The sequence below is a fragment of the Leptidea sinapis genome, chromosome 7 (assembly GCF_905404315.1).
Source record: "Leptidea sinapis chromosome 7, ilLepSina1.1, whole genome shotgun sequence".
NCBI lineage: Eukaryota > Metazoa > Arthropoda > Insecta > Lepidoptera > Pieridae > Leptidea > Leptidea sinapis.
Genome location: NC_066271.1, coordinates 10984974 through 11004758, shown reverse-complemented (window position 1 = coordinate 11004758; position 19785 = coordinate 10984974). Strand labels below are relative to the sequence as shown.

Here is a 19785-nt window from a genome sequence, read left to right as displayed (position 1 = left end):
CCAGAAAATATTCAAAACAAAATGTATTACCAAATTTTTAAGAATTGCTAAAAGACATTTGTGTAATAAAGATTATTATAAGACAGACATAGATTTCTACACAGATTGAGAATGGAGCGACCGCTGTGAGGCTATTAAAATAATAAATTTGGTCTATGTAAATTTGATTGAAACGAAATTTTATAATAAAAAATGAATTTCCCTTGACCTTCTAGCGCCCGTTCTTCTCAGGCATAAATTTCCCAATGGGTGGTAGTTTTCATATTCTAATTTCAAAAAAGCTATTAGATTTTCCGAGACTGATTTAAAACCCCAAATAGTTATAAAATGTCTCGCGGTATAACCGTGCTAAAATCTGTAGTTTACGGAACCACATTAAATGCAATAGATATATATATAATATAGCTCACAGAAATCTGTCATAAATCTATGGTTAACATAGAATTATAAATGAAGGACTGGCAGTGAGGTGTCCGAGTTAAAGAGTCGCCTCACAGTAAGTGTGATTTAGTATTCTTATGACGGACCTTCTGAACTAACCGTCCGAGTGACGCATCGACCGTAAATCTTGGTATGTCTTGTTCAGCTCTTAGGTTGTGACTCCATCTACAGGATCTACTTTACAGGTCACCTGCTCAACTCCAGTAATTACATATTAAGAAATTGGCTTAAAATATCGCTCTTTTAATTTAAGCACTTTGTTATTTGTAAGTGATCACTTCTGGGATTAAATATACAAACTTATTTTGGTTCCGAAATTCATGGGCGATGCGGGACTCGCACCCGCGCCTCTCGGATTCCGGATTCTATCGGGTAGTAATTAAAATATTACATTTCATCGGTAAGTCTTTCTGAACTAAGCTGCTGTTTATTAAAATAAAGTAAGAAATGACTGATTTGATTCTACTCTAGTAAAAGTTATACTTTCAAGCTTAACTTAGTGGTAACTTGACAAAATGTGTTAAATGCGCGAATTTTGTTTATCAATAGATTTAAGACCGTTTTAGTTCTTAGATAAAGTTGGGAATTGTTAAAGAAATCGGCTCCAATACAACGATATAATATATACTTAAACGTACATAATTTCGTATAAACCACCATGCCCCGTGAATGAACATGCATGCAAATGCACCTAACTTGACTTCTACTAAAGTAATAGGTGGGTGGTAGAACTGCCCCGGACGAACACAGGAAATACAGTCCGTTCGAATGCTACTACAGAAATAGGTGCAGTGGCAGTTTTGCCCCGGACGATCTTTACAAATACAGTTAGGTCTACTGCTAGCAATATGCTCTTGGAAAAGTTGATGATAATGAAATACAATGCCATTCAATCCAATCCCTGATAAGTCTACTATTAGCGATGTAATTTTCTCTATCTCTTTATTGAAATCATGCTCGGTGGTCCGTCTATCATTGCGAGTACAATGATACCATTAGCTTGTGTCGTAAGTTCATATTACAGGATGTAAATTTACTATTTGCATATGAATAACATTCAACAAGAGGTTTTAGGGTACCGTAGCCTAAGGGCAACCAATGGGAACCAAGATAAAATGGTGTCTTTTACAAAAGTATTTGAAATTGTACAAATTAAATTTGGAACCAAAATTTATGAACCCTCTCGGGCTCCGTCCGAGCGCTCATTGAATGTTCAGAAAAATGAAAAGATGACATTGCTGTAAGGATATACAACGTTAATTGTTTTTATAATTAAAATAAAGACTATTTTCAGCAAAATTTTGCATCTACAATATTAAAGGTACTTCCCCTCCATGTGGCATAGCCGTGGGACATGCTGTATAATAGCTACTTATATCCGTATACAATGGTTCACATTTATAAAATATGTTTGTAACATTAATATGAATAACTTTCCAAGTCATATTATATATATATATACGTAATATGTGTATTTAATTAAATATATTGTTACCTAAAGTGAATCGTATGAAAGAGTCTCATTTAATATTTTTAGTTTACAAGCTTTCTAGTCAAATAAATAAACTCATAAGATATACATAAATAAACATCATAAGAATTCATAAGAATACTATAGATTTTTTCAAAACGAATCGGTTACCCAATCGATGTGCATCATAATTCATACCACAAGCCCATTAAGATTATTAGACGTTACTGCATTAGGTATACACAGTACGCATGCGTGAAAAACTGCAGAAGATTTAAGGGGGTCAACTACGTAACTTATTGAAGTTATCGTTTAAGAATTGAACTAAAAAATGTTAAGGTCATAGTCAAATGAGATTTTAATTTCAGTAGGTTTATAAATACACTTTTGAATTTAGAACCAGCAAATCCTAAAACTGTCTATCATGAGAAGAATCGGCAAGGAAATCAACAATTGCTCTCTTAAAATCAATATCTATCCACAAATTGTTCAAACATAGGTTATATAGGTTCATACATATGTGTGAACAACCTATTATAAAAATAGTTTGGGGAAAAATTATTTTCGCATAATGTATGTATAAACTTGTAGGTTGCGTCTGAAATCGAGAAGTTATGCTTTACAAAGTCTCGGAATGGGGACAAAATTTAGTCCAATTCAACCCCAAGAAGACACAAGCTTGTGCATTCACCGCAAAATCTCCTTTTGTTGTAGTGCCTCGATTTGAGATCACTCCTCTAACTTTCACAGCCTGTATCGACATACTTGGCGCCGCTATATTTTGAGCGGCGTTCAGTTCCGTGATCACTTGGAAGAGAAGGCCAAACTAGCCTTTAAAAAGCTTGGCTTACTCAGTAAGGCGAGACTGTACTTCACTATAAGCCACCGCCTGCAACACATGGAGTATTGTTCTCACCTCTGGACGGGCGCTCCCCAGTACCAGGTTCTTCCATGTGACAACGAAGAATCGACGATCAAGTCGTCCCCGATCGGTTTGATTCTTTGGCGTTACGTGGAGATGTGGGTTCTCATGTATTGTATTTCCTACGCCATTTATCACAGGGAGTGCTCGGAGGAGCTGTTCGGGTTGATCACAAACAAGCGTACGGGTTATAGGTGTTAGTGCTCACCGCCACCCACATTCTTTTGCAACACCAGAGGGATCACAGAATGATGAAACCTTTAAGGAAAGCGTACGCGCTTTTTAACTAATTAATTTTAGTTACTTTCCTTTCTAAGCTGCGAATTTTTGGCTTTTGATCTTCTAATTATTAAGTTATTTCTCTTGATTTTGCATTCATTTCACCGTAACATTCTTTATAGTTTTCTTTTGCGATGATAAAAAGCTAGGCATCGGTCATGTCCAATATTTGTATTTCAAGTGGGTGATATTTCGTTGGATTCCCATTATATTTCCGCTTATGTTGCACGGATATATATCTTCGTATTTTTCTTTTACCATAAGGCAGGTAGGTAGTGTAGAAGAATTATAAAAATAGGACAATCCTCGGCCATAAATGTATAATAACATAGATATCTGTTTAAGCTGTATATTTTCCCGCTCTTTATTAAAAAATCTTCGTATGTTAAGTGATCTGAGCAAATTGTGCTAGTTTTTGCAGGAAACCATCTTTGTCTCCTAGTCGCCTCGATCCACTTTTCCTTTATGTGTGGAATTTTTGGAAATCTGAAAACAGGTCAAAACTTATCATCTCCGCGACACAGGACTGGAGTTTTCAAAATTAATCCCAATTATAAGCAATTTAAGTAGTTATTACTTTTAAAGTGATTTCTCGGAAGGTTGACATATGAATTTTTATAGGTAGATTAAATGTGTATGTATATGTACTTGATCCCAAATTCCCTCTTTGTCAAACTGAGGACCTTGGAAACGATATTCATACTGTTGTAACTTGCAATGATAATTTTACGCTGTGGGCATTTTGGATTTTAAAGTGTACACATGCGTCATAATCTCACTGCTAAGATAACCAGCCTAGCGAAACTCTCTAAAAAAAATTGATTCACTCGATTGTATGAAACGTGCAGTCATTGACAGGGTGAAGAATATGATCTTGTAAAAAAAAAGGAAATAGCCGAAATCACTGGCCTGTTTAATAGTAGAGGTCAATGACCGAAATCCACTACGTTTTGACAACTGTTCGCTTTCAAACTTAGCCGGATTATACTTCGTCGCCAATCGTCATACTGTATTATGTAATTTGTAATTACTACTATTTCAAACTTATGTCAAATCACTGCAAGTTTCATACTAGACTAAATTTCGATTTTAACCTTTCCGGATCGGCGCGCTCCACTTAGGTAGTCCCGTTAGGTAGTACTTAATATTTAACAATTTACTTCCTCTTTGACTTAGGCAGTCCCGCCTCTTAATACATAGTACCTAGTATTTACATGCTCTTTGGATTTTAGTTTTTACTATAAATATTTTGTTATTGTTATTAAATACTATTTGAAATTATTTAAATAATCTACCTGCATAAATATCCATTACATTTGTAACAAACGAATCGTATTTCATCAAATAATTATTTTAGTACGAGCAGTTGTGACTTGTGAGCTTCTGTATTCAAATCATTTTTGTCCCTATAACCAATTGCCAAAATGCTGCCCAGGTACCATACAGACCAGGAAAACTTAAGGAAACGACAAATTGACACATTGAAAATCTTTAACGACAACGTCTCGGAGATACAAGAAAATTCTGAGTACAAAGTTGAATTCGATTCGCATGGAAAAAATATGAGTCTGAATGTGCTCTTAACTCCAGATTTTCCAAATGAGAAGCCAGTTATCTTCGTAAATCCAGTTTTTCCTCATCCCTGGTTGGGAGAAAACTCAAACCAAGTCCTTGGAGCCCCTGGGTTAATCAATTATACTCTTCATTCAGACTTAGGGCGAGTCGTTCAAGCAATTATTAGAGAATTTCAACGTACAGTTCCAAATTTAGAAGATAAAACAACAAATACAAACCATCAAGCTCATGTGGTGGTCAATTCAATGGTGTTTCCGGATTTGAATGACTTAACAATTGAAGAACTTCAGGAAGTCTTGGAGAATCCAGATTTGCAGGTTAGTTAATATTGATGTAGTTTTAAATAAACAGCCAATATTGAAATCCTGAAAAGATCTAAAAATACTATTTAGAAAAGCCCGATTACTAATTCTGTTGTTGTGAATTCCAAAAAAATACCTTTGTTACTTTGAGAAATAGCCAAAAATATATATATTTAAGTTCAGTTGTGATAAAAATTGACTGAATTCTTGAACTGTACAGAAGATCTACAGCCTGTTAAATGAAAAGTTCTTGTCACTGGATTAGAAGGTCTAGTCACCTTATTTCTACTCATAAATGAATGCTCTTGTGATTCTCTTTTGGTTTGCCAGAGAGGTTGGGTGGTACTCATCTTCCATACAAATAAGGTTTCTCTTTCACTTCAGCCTCTAGACACTTGGCCACCAAATTTTAGGGCCACTTACCAGTTACCTAATGTTAAAACGATTTAATTTTCACATTTGACATTATAAGTCATAATAATTAATGCTTCAAACATTGAATGCTATTAAATAAAGATATCATCTCCATCATCTGGAAGTGTGGTGTTCCTCCACAGTTTTCAAGGAACTTTCTTCCACATACAACCAAGCTGTTGAATGAGCTTCCATGTGGAGTGTTTTCGGGATGATACAACATTACCATTATACCTTCAAAAATAGTGCATACACCTTCCTTAAAGGTTGGCAACACTCATGTAATTCCTCTGGTTTTGCAAGAGATGGTGGTGGTTAGTAATTAACATCACATGACCTGTGCACTCATTTGTCCTCCTCTTCCAAATAAAAAATTTACAGGCATAAGCACTTACAGAAATAAAATCTTCATTTATTTATCATTAAAATATAAGTACTTAAGTACCAACAAATAAATAACAAATTATTTTTTTAGGACATAATTTAATTTAAGCATTTATCATAAACTTACCATTTTATACTACTAGCATAAAGACTAACAAAGTGTGCAAGAGAGAAGAAAATGTCTAACAAAGATACATCAAGATAGAAAAGGAAAGAAGGAATGAAGATTTGCTTCATTAAAATTATTGTTACTGTAACCAATTTTGAATGATAAGTTGTACACACTCAGCCATACTTGGCATTAGATCCTTAGTATTGGGAATATTGAACCACCAGCTACACACTCTTTGTCAATTCAAAATTGGTCATACATTATTGGGCTGTTCTGGATGGTGAAAATACAAAGCATTTTTACGGATCAAAAATTTTTCACAGTTGTAGAGCACTATAACAAACAAAATGACAAAGTGTATACACATGGCTCCAAAGAAGGTTCACTTGAGGTTGCAGCATCGTCATCTGTCTGTGTCAGTCATTGTTTGATGCAGGTGGCTCCTGAAGGAGTCATAACTCATTTTTTGTGAAGGAGTGAACACTTCAGGCAATTGTATCACGAGACTATTAGATCGTGTTGTGAAACCTCTTAGCAATATGCGTTGTAAAACTGTACATTGGGCTTTGTCCGTGTTCACAATGCATGAACTATACAAGGTTCACGGGCAGTCAATGTTCCAGACTTTATGAGCTGAAGACTGGCTCTCGTCTAGCCCAGATCTGAACCCCTTGCATTACAAATTGTGGTCAGCTTTCGAAGACAAAGCCTGTTCAACTGCTGGTGACAAATCAAGTCTCTTATTGCCTGCTACATATGTAACGATATATTGTAGCGATTAATCTGTTCAGTGCAGCCCTGCTTCACTGTGACCAATGTGATCTATCGTGATAATGGTGGCAATTTCTATTTAAGTCAAATAATTCAGTTTAACCAAGTCTTTTGTGGGGTGTAAGTATGTGCTTTTACAACAAGATCCCAGACAATGTTCAAAACAAATGTATTACGAAATTCAGTAGATGTATACAAACATTTGTGTGGTAAACATCCTTCTTAATGATACCACAGGTTGGGAATGGAGCGACCACCCTCAGGCTTTTAAATAATAAATTTTATTGTACAATCAATCAAAATATAACATTGTAACCATATTTTCATATGTCCACCAGTTTCACCAGGGTCCCAAAGGCCATCCATGCAACTTCCCGCTAATTGCTAATACCTTAACGCTTTAAATTGTACTATTTATGTATGACGATCTCAAAAAAATATATATTTGTGTTATTTTGAGCTGTTCGAGCTCAAAGAGTTAGCCATTCTATATTTTTGACATTTTCGAGCTCAAACGTCTGATAAAAGTTAATTAAACCCCTAATTTAAAAAAAATTATAATTTTCAAATAGCCATAACTTTTAAATGAATGAACCGATTTTCATGCGGTATTCGACTCAGTTTTTTGAGCCTCATAAAAATCCTTTTTTCGGTTTTCTTTCGTCAACGATAACTCACGAACGAATCAACCGATTTTGATCGGCTTGGTGGCGATCGACGTGGTTTTTTGATGTTAAGAGCTGTTTTTGGAATCAATTGGTAAAGCCGTTTAAAATTTATTACAAAAAACCACATATGAAAAGAAAATTCAAATTTCGTTCTCTGCACCCTCGAGAACCTCGGATATCGGATATATTGTTGAAATAGTTAAAAATAATAGTTTTAAAATAATAGCTGGCAATGGTGCCTGTATTGTCTCGCTTTTTCGTTTTCAAATCACAACGATTCTAAAGAAGTTTCTCTTCAAAATAAAAAGAGGGATTAATCATAAAATGCTCAAAATCGTAACAAGTACAGTAGATTCATTAATTCGAATAATTTCAAACACTAAATGATGAGTTAATACATTGTGCGAGGTTATAGGTAATTTTTTAATAGAATTAGTAAAGGTATTATGCATTATATTATCCCCGACCACAGAACCACAATACAGTAATAGAACAGAACTTTAACTTCATACACATAAGGCCGCTAAGCAATCTTGGGAAGACAAAACCATTGAATGCCACGCCGTACGCCGACGAGACTGGTCCGAATTAATTTACCTGAGACTCGCCGTCCGCGTCGCCAATCTTTTTGTATATACCAACTTAGTGCTCCGCCCAGAGCTAGGTATGATTTCAAGGACACCGCCGAGTTACGCTACTGTTATATTGTGACAGAACGGACCAGACACCATCATGTGATCACCGCAAACCTATATACATTGTAATAGAGGAATGACAAGAATGTCGATGAACTTATAAAGCAAAATAAACGCAAATATGATTTCGAATACGAAAACCAAAAACACATTGGTATATGGCGGGCGAGCATAGAACCATTGGCACTGGCGCTTAGCTAGTAAACGACATTTACCGGTGGGAGGTTCCTTTGCACAGGATCCCGGCTAGATTATGGGTTGCACAACGGCGCCGAAGCTAGTGAGATTACTGGGCAAATTAGACTTAAATTATTTTTGGAATTATATGATTCTGAGTATAGCAGTATCTTGCAGTCAGATCTCGTATTATAATAATTCATTTTTAATCTTATCGGAGGTGTATTATGTATGTAGGATGCCCGTTAAAGATTATTGTGTTTCAGCCTGAAGGTTCGACTGGCGGTAGCTAGTTAAATAAATTACTGGGCAAATGAGACTTAACATCTTATGTCTCAAGGAGACGAGCGCAATTGTAGTGCTGCTCAGAATATTTAGGGTTTTTCAAGAATCCTGACCGGCACTGCTTTGTAATGGGCAGGACGTATCAATTACCATCAGCTGAACGTCCTACTCGTATCGACCCTTATCCTCATAAAGAAAATAGTTCGTTTATATAGTTACTTCTTATTTCCAGGATAAAATATTAGAAACAAACCCTCAGATGACAGAAATTGAACTGGCAACTGAGGAATTAATGAACAACATCGAGGAAATAGCTCAAGACAATCTGAACAAGCAACAGACACTGGACATCCTCAAGTCGGATGTCTTAGAACGGATCTCGGCAATAGTCCAAATGAAGATGAGCTATGAAGAACTCCACAAGAAGTACCAGAAACTCTCTGACATGTACAGTCCTCATAGGATCAGAGATTGTCTGAAGGAGGCTGCTTTGAGAGCTGACGAAGATGCCGAAGTAATCGCTGAAAAGTTTCTACTTGGTAAATATTTCTTGGGTCTCTCTGAAATTATTCCACTCGTATTGCATGTAAATAACTCATTGAAGTACTATAAGCCTATAAGAGGTCTTCAAAGGCGTTGTGTATACATATTAACATATATAAATATATAACAGTAAAGCATTCATTTAAATTTACACGTTATTGCATGGCAGTAATGTTTAAAGTCCATTGTAAACGCTCATTCGAAGCACAGTTGTTCATAGACGTGATGTCATATTCGTCCACCATGACACTTGAGTGCTTTCGCGTGTATTTTTTTTCAATTAAAATTAGGGACGAAACTATCAATACTTTCAGCCGATGGTAACTGATACGCCTTACCCATTACAATGCAATTCAAAGGTTGATCAAAATACAAAATAGATTGCGTTACTGCTTATTTTTTTTTTTCGAAAATAGTACACGTGTATGGACATTATAGAAGATGGAACAAAAAAAAAACCATAAATTCTGAGCGGAGCTACAATTGCGCTCATCACGTCACCAGATGTTTAGTCTCATTTGCCCAGACGGAAACACAATATTGCTTACATATTACAGATTCACGGCTGAAAAAGACGCCGGTTGTGGTACCCATAATCTAGCAGGCATCCTGTGCAAAGAAACCTATCACTGGTATATGCCCTTAGTCGCCTCTTAGGACACCCTTGGGCCTGTTACTTCCCGTTATTTTTATGCCTCTGGGAAGCACGGGGCAAAACTCCTTTATTAATTACGTATATTTTGTTGCAGGGGAAATAAGTGTAGAGACTTTTGTGTCGAAATTTGCGGAAAAGCGTGCGCTTGGCCAAGCTAGACGAGCAAGGGAGGAACGCTTGGCACACCAGTTGGCACAACTGGATAGAGCACAGACATAACCTTATTGGATACGGTTTACAGAGATTGTTATCATATCATAAGGTGCCGACGAGATTTTACACTATCTAGCTCTCGGACCAATTATTATACTGGACGGAGCTATTGCTTGCTTTGCGTTGTTGCCACTCTTATACTATATGTATTGTCATCTTTGTCCATTTCTCGATATCTTTTCATGAGTAATAAGGATAGCTGATGTAAGTTGGCAACGTCGCACTGTACGTGTAAATTGTGTCAGCTTGGGTGATACCGAGTCGGTCTAGTCGGTCAAAACATTAGGTGCGTAAATTAAGTAAAATATTCAAACATTTCATTGGTTTTGTTAAAATTCTTTTGAAAAAGTGAGAGTATGTCATGTGTGGCTTTATTTTGTTCATCCAGAACAACAAAATGTTGTGTAAAAGACCCAGAATTATCATTTCAAACGAAAGTAAATAACAGCCAATTATTAATTGTACTTAGTGATTTTCTATTAGTTATTCGATAAAAACGTAAAGATTTACATGTTCTCAGTATAACTAGTAGAAATGACATACGCACATAGTAAACAATTGGCCTACATTAGGAGCTATCACTCAATGTCAGTTGCGGCGGCGCGGGCGTCGCGAACGAGTGTTTCTTGTACTGTTTACTTAAAGTACTGTAGAACTCTGTCTGTACATGCATTTCTTTCTGTCAAACTTTGTGATATATGTTCCAATTCTACGATTTGCCAAGATTAATTTTGACGAAATTGATATTAAGTAAGAATATGTGATTGTGTAAATAGTAGGCTATGTTATTATGTTGGTTTACCTGCCTTCACACACTTATACACACACACACACAATTCCAAATTTATGATTGGAGTCTCATTTTAAGAACTATAGCACCTGTGTTAGTAGACCCCATTCTTCCATAGCTTATCAATATAACATTACAGACATACGCATATTTTAAATTCTAAGAAGTATGTGTACTCATAAAATATAGGATGTATGTGTGCGTTGGGTGTGTGTTAGTGATGAGTAAGGTGTGAGTGTGTGTTTGTGATCAAATGAATGAATCTTTTTATATGTGTGTGTTTTTTGTGTGTATAATGTTTTTGTTAATAATGTTTAATACGTACGTGTTATAAGTTGTTCAGTATCTGTATAAGTGAGTGAAATACATAAAGTTCGTAAGTACATTCATAAGTTTACACAACTCAATTTAACTGATAAATGTGTTGTACTTCTTTATTCAATCGCTAATTGAAAAAATACTACACGAGACTGAATACTTCTTCTGGGTGCCTTTGCACATTATTTATCCCTTATACTCGTTATTGAGGCATATGCTTAGCAAATAGGTTAGAATTTTGTATACATAAAATTTCTATTAATGTAGTGCGAATGAACAGTCATAATAATAATTTATTAAATCTTTCTCATATCAATGCATTCCTATCTTAAGGTTATATAATGTATAACTCGTTGGAAATTGTTATGTTAGATAATTGTTACTATACGTTTATAAATAAATATATTAAGTAGTTTCATTTCTGATTTATCTTCGTTAGTTGTGTCTGTCATTGAGCTATACAGCTCAAATATCGCTTTAGCTAGATATATAGCTTGAATATTGACAGTGTGTGTATTACTTACCGCTATAACAACAAGTATAAAACTCAGCTACCGAATTGTATGGCGCAAATGATGGTGGACAGATTATTGTTTTATACATTCCTTGATTTATTTATTGTGTCTTCGTGTACCTAACTGGGCAAATTCTCACTTATGGAATGTACTTTTAAAGAACACACCTTTTAAGCTATTGCATAGCTTCTATCGCGGGCCTTGTGCGTGGAGACCGAAACCAGAAATTCCGTAACGAAAATAACCTAACACTTACTTATTAGATCACATATGGCCACATGTATGCTTTTTGTGCAGAAGGTCCCAGGTTCGAGCCTGGGGTACGTCTTGATTTTTTTTAATTTCTTTATTTTTTATCACTTTTTTTAAATTTTTATTAGTTTGACAAGCATTTTTATTTAGTTGCACCTGTCCCGTTGTCTGTCTGTAATCAAATCTTGCAAGTAACATGTTACTCACTTCCCGTTTGCTTTTTTTTAAATTAATTAATAAAAAAATAATGCATAAATAAAAAATTATAATTGCATAAGTTGATAAAAAAAGCGATGCAATAGCTTTACCGCGGCAGTCCCCGAGTGCCACACGTCTTTTTTATTTAACTTTAATAACTAAGTTATGCCACGAAGTATAACCCGGCTATGTATGAAAGCGAACAGTTGCTTAAAATGTAGTGGATTTCTCCTTCTTTTTTGCAAGAATAGCCTTCATCTGTCAATGACTGCACGTTTCATACAATCGAGTGAATCGTTTCTTTTCCTTAGCTTCGCTAGGCTGCTACTACTATTTCAAAATTATGTCAAATGACTGCACGTTTCATACTAAACTAAATCTCAATTTTTACTTAGGCAGTCACGCCTCTTATTACGTAGTACTTACATCCTCTTTGAACGTTACGTTAGTTTGTGAATTGTGGTGGACGTTATCATCATCACACCGTAATGTGCTTGTAATTTGATAACTGCTATACAACTGCCTTGCGGATCCGGTTATGGTTTGGTATACAGCGTTTAAGGCACTACACGTGTGCTATTGACAAAAATGAACCTTTTTAAAACTATGACACTCTTGGGAGCATTCATAGACGGACGTTTCTTATGAACATATTTTATATTTAGTCTCAATAAAATGTAATTACAAAAGAGTGGGAGGACCGGGTGGTTGCGAAACTGAAGCGGCGATATAGCTCGACGGACAGATGGCCGTTGGATCAGTAAATGGCGACCACGTACCGGAAGACGCAGTGTTGGTAGGCCCTAGATAGGACCGTAGGTAGGACAAGATGGACCGACGAGAAAGATCGCCGGAGTAGATTGGATGAGGGCAGCACAGGACCGGTCGTCATGGAGATCTTTGAGGGAGGCCTTTGTCCAGCAGTGGACGTCTTCCGGTTGAAATGGGGGGAGGGCAGGAGACTCATAGCACAGGTTCTACCTAATTTGAGCTCCCGTCTCCCAACTGTAATTAAACTTTAAAAAAATAATTATTTCTGTACTTTTTTAACTATACTTATTGGGAGAAATTAACGTATAATTTGTATGTTATATATTATTATGCTACTTCACAAACACATGGCGAGGAAGTATTGTCTGGACCGCGCGCTAGGTGACATGTTGAATTGATGCTGTCATCCAATATGAAGTTTCTTCTTCTTTTCAAATGTAAAGTTCCCATATTCTTTTTCAACGGCATTTAAGGTGCCTCTTGTATGTACCATCTTTGAAACACCGTTTTGTCATTTCTTGTAGCGTTTCCTTTTTAGATATATGGAGAAAGTAGCCTCATCCTATCATCTTTAAATATTAAAGGGGCGAGTTGACTTGGAAATACCGTTAAATGATTGCTTGAAAAGTTATTGTAAGACTGGCCGGAAGCATTTCCGAGACGATACGACGTGGGTACGTTAAAAAAAAGTGCGCACACCTTCCTTAAAGGCCCTCAACGCTCCATTTATTCGTCTGGTGTTGCAAGAGCATATGGGCGGCGGTGATCACTTAACACCAGGTGATCCGTACGCGTTTGTCCTCCTCTACCAAAAAACAAATTGATACCCAAGATATTGTGAGGGGACAAATGCCTGGTGCGCGATACTTGTGAACGGGTGCTGCCTGAAGTGAATGATAAGGTCATAAATTTTTAAGTAAAAGGTTAAGAAGTGTCCATGTTTTACCAAACACTTCATCTAAATTCTGAAAATCTTTCAACAGGTTATATTCACAGCTTCTTTACAAAGCTGATTATTTTCCAAAATGATACATCATTAGCGTATTGTTTTTTTAATGGAATCAGCTGATTAGAGTGAGTTATCACCTACGTGAGCACGCCTTTAAGTACCTTTTACGCTTTAAAGCTAAATTGGTATAGCTATCTAGTTATACCCTATATATCTGAACGATGCCATCATCGTCCTAGAAAAACAGCTCAAAGTGAAAAACAGCAAATATCAATTAATATTTAATTTATTAAACTTATTTAAATACAAATGCAATTCTCATATTATAATACAAAAGATCGTCAACAAAAACTTACAATTACATACAACTTACAAATAATGGATAATGCTAATAATATTGTGATGAGTAACGCAGCAATTGGTCGATTTAACTGTAATGCGTAGAAAGGAACCGGCGGCCATATTGCGAATATAGGTGAGTACATATAACTGTCATAACGCTACAACAAAATGGCGGCCGGTCAATGAATGATGATGTTGATAATCTGTGAAATTGTTTAATTAATATATTTATAAAAAACATTGTCTTCTTAAAAGCAAGTCTGTGTTTTAATTATCACATTTTATTAATTATATCATTATTTAGATATAGTCATGTTAATGCCAATTTATATTTCCACAGATTGTTTTACCATAGAGTCAAAAATAATAATTGTACGTTATGAACTAGTTACCAGGAAGCACTAAACCGACCAATTAGCTTATAATAATGTATTGTGCACGTAACGAAATAAAATAAAATAAAACAAACAGAAATAAATAACAATTACAAATGCCCTCTAGGTATGTCTTCCTGTTAAAGCTAAGCCCATTGAGTATATCACTGTCTAGATATTGAGACTGTTGAGTACTAAGTTACCCCTGAAGAACCTAGAGCGTGACTTTGACTAGTCTTACAATCGGCACTAATAATTTAATATCAACCTCACTGTATTTTAAAAGAGTTCAAAATAGTGTGTAATTTCACACAGTTTTGCTATTATAAATTCTGGCATATTAATATCAATGTAAGTTAAAAGTTTATTATATTTTTAAAATTCAAATTTATATTATGTCATATCGATGTGATACATTTGTATAGATATGAGATTTTTGAGTGTGCTTTATGTTTTAATATCGTTAGATACAAGTGTAAAAAAGGGAAAAGGATATTAAAATCAGCAGATCAAGTCCGTTAAATCTAACTACCCTCAAATTTGGTTTTCGAAATTTATAGTTAGCATACAGGATGTAATCGTTAAGAGTTCAGGCGATAATTTCTTAACAATTACTAATGTAAAAAACATTGATCTGTTATCGAAAGTATGTTACCTAATCAGTAAAATGGCATCAATAACTTTTTTTTAAATCAAACGAGAAGTATCCGAAATACATTTCATAGCTAAGTTTACGTTTCACTTTGACAGAGTCCGCAGCTAAGCCTTATTAGTTATTACAATATCAATTCGCAATATACAGGTATCTTTAGCTCTTCTATGGCTATAAATACAGAATATAAACTACATCATTTATTTGAATGCATTGATTTACATTTATAATCACCAGGTTCGCTAAAATTAGCGTACAAGTGTCTGGCGTCAGTAGAATTTCGGTCAATGAACTCGATGGGTACAATGACCGAAAAATTTGCCTGCAGCCGCACTATGCCTTTACAAAAGATTTATTTTTTGTTCGCCATATCCTCTTGTAAAAGCAACTATTCGAATCGATTATTGATCGACAAATAATTGAAAACTAAGCATTTATAGAATTGTATTTATTTTAAAAATCGCATAAGGAATTTCGTACCAAATAAAGTAACTGTCGATAAATGACGCAAAAGTTCGTATAGATCTATATTTAGGCGTTATATACGCGTTTATACATCATAAGCACTTTGTAACACGGGTGTATATCTCTATTAGTAATGTAACATATATCGACTACTTTCTGGCGACCATATTGTGTCAAAGCAATTTCGGAAATTCATCAAGTGTTTGATGATCGGAAAATGATTTGCTACAAATCCGAATGAGATTTATGTACTGCCAAGTTACTGAATGCAATAAAACATTGATTGTAAATATTGAGTCTTCTAACTAGCTTGTGTTTAAAACAACTCAATTGCTGGAGATGTCGAAAATGTTTTATTATTTTGATATCTTGAAGGGAATTTCATGCAATAGATTATGTACAGCTGTAGGAGAAACAAAATGTTTGTATTGCTAAAGATAAGAAATCGTGACAAACGGTAAATGAACCAATTTCAGCGTTACTACTGACATCATAACTATAAATAACAAAATGGCGTTCATTTTATTCGAAAATTGAATTGCATTTGTAGGGCAATTTTTAATTTGAAAAAAAAAACTTGTATTGTAATGAATTGGGTGTACTAATACCACATGGTCATTTTAAATTTCATATTAATTGGCAAAATAATAAACACTGTTTTTAGTATGTAGAAGGTTTTGTGGTATTTAACATTGAGATATAGATTTTAAGATAAATAACAATGTTAAATATTAAGGGTCATAAAACAAATAAAGTGCTTTGACACAAATATTCGCCACAGTCAGTCCAACCATAATATAAGCGATACACATAACATGTTCCTACAATTTAATGGATATAATTTTTATCTGAGTGTCAAGAAGTAGGCGCTTGATATAAATAATTAATAAAATACAGTTTATTTATAGAAAACGATTCGCTCAAGAATTAAGGGAAACTATTAAACAAGTCTATAAGTATAAAGCTATATATAAATATAACGTACGAACACGTTATTCTACTGGCACGTTTGAACGTTATTGTCACATTACAATCACGTCACGTTTTACGTTATTGTCATATTACAATCACGTCACGTTTTACGTTATTGTCACATTACAATCACGTCACGTTTTACGTTATTGTCATATTACAATTTCGTCACGTTGTCACCTTAGATAATTTATACGTCTAGATAGAGATAGACATCTTGCTGTTAAGCAACGCATGACAACAGTCCAGGTTTAATACTTTAGAGTGCATGACAGCTACGACTTACACTAGCAATACGTCAGTCACTTTGTTTTGGTGGGTGTTTTCTGAAAATAGAGGCTTACAGTTCGCTGCTTTTTTTTCGACGTGTTTAGAACTGTCACAGTCTAATAAGACGTATAATTATCTGAGGTTGACACGTTATTGTCACATTACAATTACGTCATGTTTTAACGTTATTGTCACATTTCAATTACGTCTCGCTTTAACGTTATTGTTATATTACAATCACGTCACGTCTTACGTTATTGTCACATTACAATTACGTCACGTTTTTACGTTGTCACGTTTAAGTTACCGTCAGCCGGCGTTCGTGTTGCTGTGTGACTTTTGTTCGAACATCGCCGCCATGTCGCGTATGTTGTATGACGGTGATAACTTTTCTCTCCTGCAAAACATAATTAACAACTAATGAATTCACTCCAAAATATTTCAATTTAGATGCAAATATACCTAAAAAAAATCACGTTTAGTAATAGCTGCTCGGCGAATTGTTAACACGATTTATTCATTGAATCGAAACTATAGAAAAATTTGTTTGCACTTAACTGTTTTTTTATGTATATTAATATACATTCATCAAAGAATATATCATTAGCTATATTATGTTGGTGGTATTTTAAGTTTAATAATTATGCTTTTCTTAGAATAATTGCTGACATTAATAAAGAGAAAATGAAAGAATCTGTAACAATTTTGTTACATCAAGCCCTATACTTGTCAGCACAAGGCTTAGTATAACGAAACTAGTTGATAGGTGGCTCGATAAAGTCCCTAAGATCATTTATGAGCAGTCAATCCATGTTTTTAAAATAAAACCATAATCAAATTAAAAATCTGCTTTACCGGTAAATATAATGTAATTCCCCTGACACGAATAAAATATTTCGAAAATCTAAGCCAAAAGGAACATTTGCTATAAAATATGATTCTACTATAAAAAACCGTGTTAAAATTAAACACATACCTGTCTTCTCTGCTTTGACTTCCCTCGCCGTTCCTAAAATCGATATCTTTAACAGGACTTAAAGGTGACGGAATTGAATCAAGATTATTGGCACTTCTAGCCAAAGAAAACCTAATTCTTTGTCCTAAGTCCACCGTATTCCTCCTTTCAAACATTGGAACATCTTTTAACCTTTCACTTAGCTTTTCTTCTTCCTTTTTCAACTTCAATCGCGTTAACTGTTCAGGGCTACTTCTGAATGACTGCGAGCTATATTTCTCTCTCAGAAAATTCCTTCTCTCTTCTTTGTACTTCTCTATTCGTTCTCTGCTTAGCTTCTTCTCTGTCTCGAAATCAATCGAGTTCTTCGTGTCTGGCTTCATCTCAAATCTTTGGATCAAGGATATTTTATTTTCCGACGTAGGGGTTATGCTTTCAGCTTTCGTTTCGGGTTCTTCGGTATTCAAGTTCAAATCTGGCAAATATTTTGGTGATTTTTTAACCTCTTTCACCTCGAGACTTTTTCGTCTGTCTTTTTCATTACCAAACTCTTTTACAAACGCGTTTTCGTCTAACGATCGAGCGTTACAAGAATTCTTACTTAATTTACTGGTTTTTGGCGAAACGGGGGGTGGTAGTCTCAAATCTTTTTTCTTCTCAATCTTTATCTCATCTTTGCGTTCCAAACTTGGATATTTAACTTCTGTTTTGAATTTCTCAAACGTAAACGGGCCCTTTTGCTCCGTGGGACTCTCAAAACGTATAGCCAATTCGCGGACATTTAAATTTGACGCAATTATCGGCCTTGTAATATTCCCATTATCATGTTCTAGAGATTCGTTTTTCTTTACACTACTTATTTCTATTTTATCACAGATTTTTAGAGTATCAACATTTATGTTCTCATAATCGCGTTGCTGTGTGTCGAACGCGATGTTCTGATACTGAGTTTCTTTCTCGGGGGTTTCAAGGATCATAGCATTCACTTCGTCTATGCTTCTCCTGAAGAACTTCACTTGACTATACACATCTACGTCGTCTAGATTCGTTTCCGTAGGCGTTTCTAATATAATTAAGTCTTGATTAAAACTAGGTTGGCACGCTTGCTGAGTCGGAAGGCTTGCATCTGTTTCCGGCACAGTAGCCTCCTCCACTATAGACAGATTTTTCTCCAAGTCAACATCTTCATAAACAGAATCCCTTTCATTCGTTGGTGTATCATTTCCAATTGGCTCATAGTCAGGCGTTTTATCCTTAGTTGGCGATCTAAATGTTATACTAATAGTCGATTTCAATGGACTCTTCAATGGAGAACCGGGTGAGCTTTTAGAAGTGCTCGAAGATTGTAAATTTATATAATTAGGCCGTGTGAAATTAAAACACTCGTAAAGTTCATCCTGTTTTAAACTAACATTGGAGTAACTTGACGAGCTTTCATGCGATGACGTCATAATCTTTATCAGATCGGTATCCCTTTTAGATATCTGCTCAGAATTCGACGATGTTGACACTGCCGACAGTCTGTTTAGATTTTGGTAACTAATTTCAGTGGAATGTAACGGACTCGCTTCGAGGCTATCACGAAGGTTTTGCTCCGAGTAATCGCGTGATAGGTCTTTCATGTTCTCATAATCAGTCGCTTTCAATTCGCATTTCAAACATTTTTCTTGATCGCAATTATCACAATCGTTACTTGTAATTTTGATCGTGTGTTTATTATCGCTCGCTTCCGAATCGCTTTCGAGCGGATCGTAAGCGGGTGTAACTGGGGTTGTGGCACTTGAGTTAAGAGTACTGGATGTGAGATTCCCGATCGAGTCAACGGGCCAGTCGATTTTGATAAGCGTCGAATGGCCATCCTTTCCGTGCCAAGTTAATCTTGAATGAGTGTCATTATCGTGTATGGGCGCGTGCATGGCACTATATCGGGCTGAGTTTTTTTGTTTTCTCGGCGAGTTTCGTTCTCTGAAAGCGTTTTGTTTAGTTAGTGAAGCGCAACGATAACTCGTGGACAAACACACGGTACGAATGTGTATTATTATGTTACTTAACCTG

At 35.4% G+C, this 19785-nt stretch overlaps 2 protein-coding genes across 8 annotated transcripts in view; one reads left to right on the top strand and one right to left on the bottom strand.

The window, feature by feature from the left end:
- The first annotated feature begins 4292 nt into the window (after window positions 1-4292).
- On the top strand, window positions 4293-11433 carry LOC126965260 (vacuolar protein sorting-associated protein 37A-like). Its single transcript, XM_050808760.1, has 3 exons — window positions 4293-5005; window positions 8729-9035; window positions 9789-11433. The coding sequence occupies exons 1-3, from the start codon at window positions 4538-4540 to the stop codon at window positions 9911-9913; spliced, it is 900 nt and encodes a 299-aa protein (XP_050664717.1). The 5' UTR covers window positions 4293-4537; the 3' UTR covers window positions 9914-11433.
- Window positions 11434-13968: 2535 nt separating this feature from the next.
- Window positions 13969-19785, bottom strand: part of LOC126965224 (GTPase-activating protein CdGAPr) — a 120396-nt gene continuing 114579 nt past the window's right edge. For 5 of the 7 annotated variants that reach the window (XM_050808691.1, XM_050808692.1, XM_050808690.1 and 2 more), the window contains 2 exons: window positions 17752-19695; window positions 13969-17172 (listed from right to left, as the gene is read on the bottom strand). In XM_050808691.1, the coding sequence (XP_050664648.1) occupies window positions 17085-17172; window positions 17752-19695 (2032 nt within the window). In that variant the 3' untranslated portion in view covers window positions 13969-17084. The remainder of the gene's footprint in view (window positions 17173-17751; window positions 19696-19785) is intronic. The other 2 variants (XM_050808693.1, XM_050808694.1) reach the window with 1 other exon arrangement.

Excerpts from the sequence above, each read along its gene's own strand:
- LOC126965260 (XM_050808760.1), top strand. The coding sequence starts at position 4,538 with ATGCTGCCCAGGTACCATACAGACCAGGAAAACTTAAGGAAACGACAA. Across the intron at positions 5,006-8,728 it reads TGGAGAATCCAGATTTGCAG|GATAAAATATTAGAAACAAA; the intron begins GTTAGTTAATAT and ends TCTTATTTCCAG. Across the intron at positions 9,036-9,788 it reads CGCTGAAAAGTTTCTACTTG|GGGAAATAAGTGTAGAGACT; the intron begins GTAAATATTTCT and ends ATTTTGTTGCAG.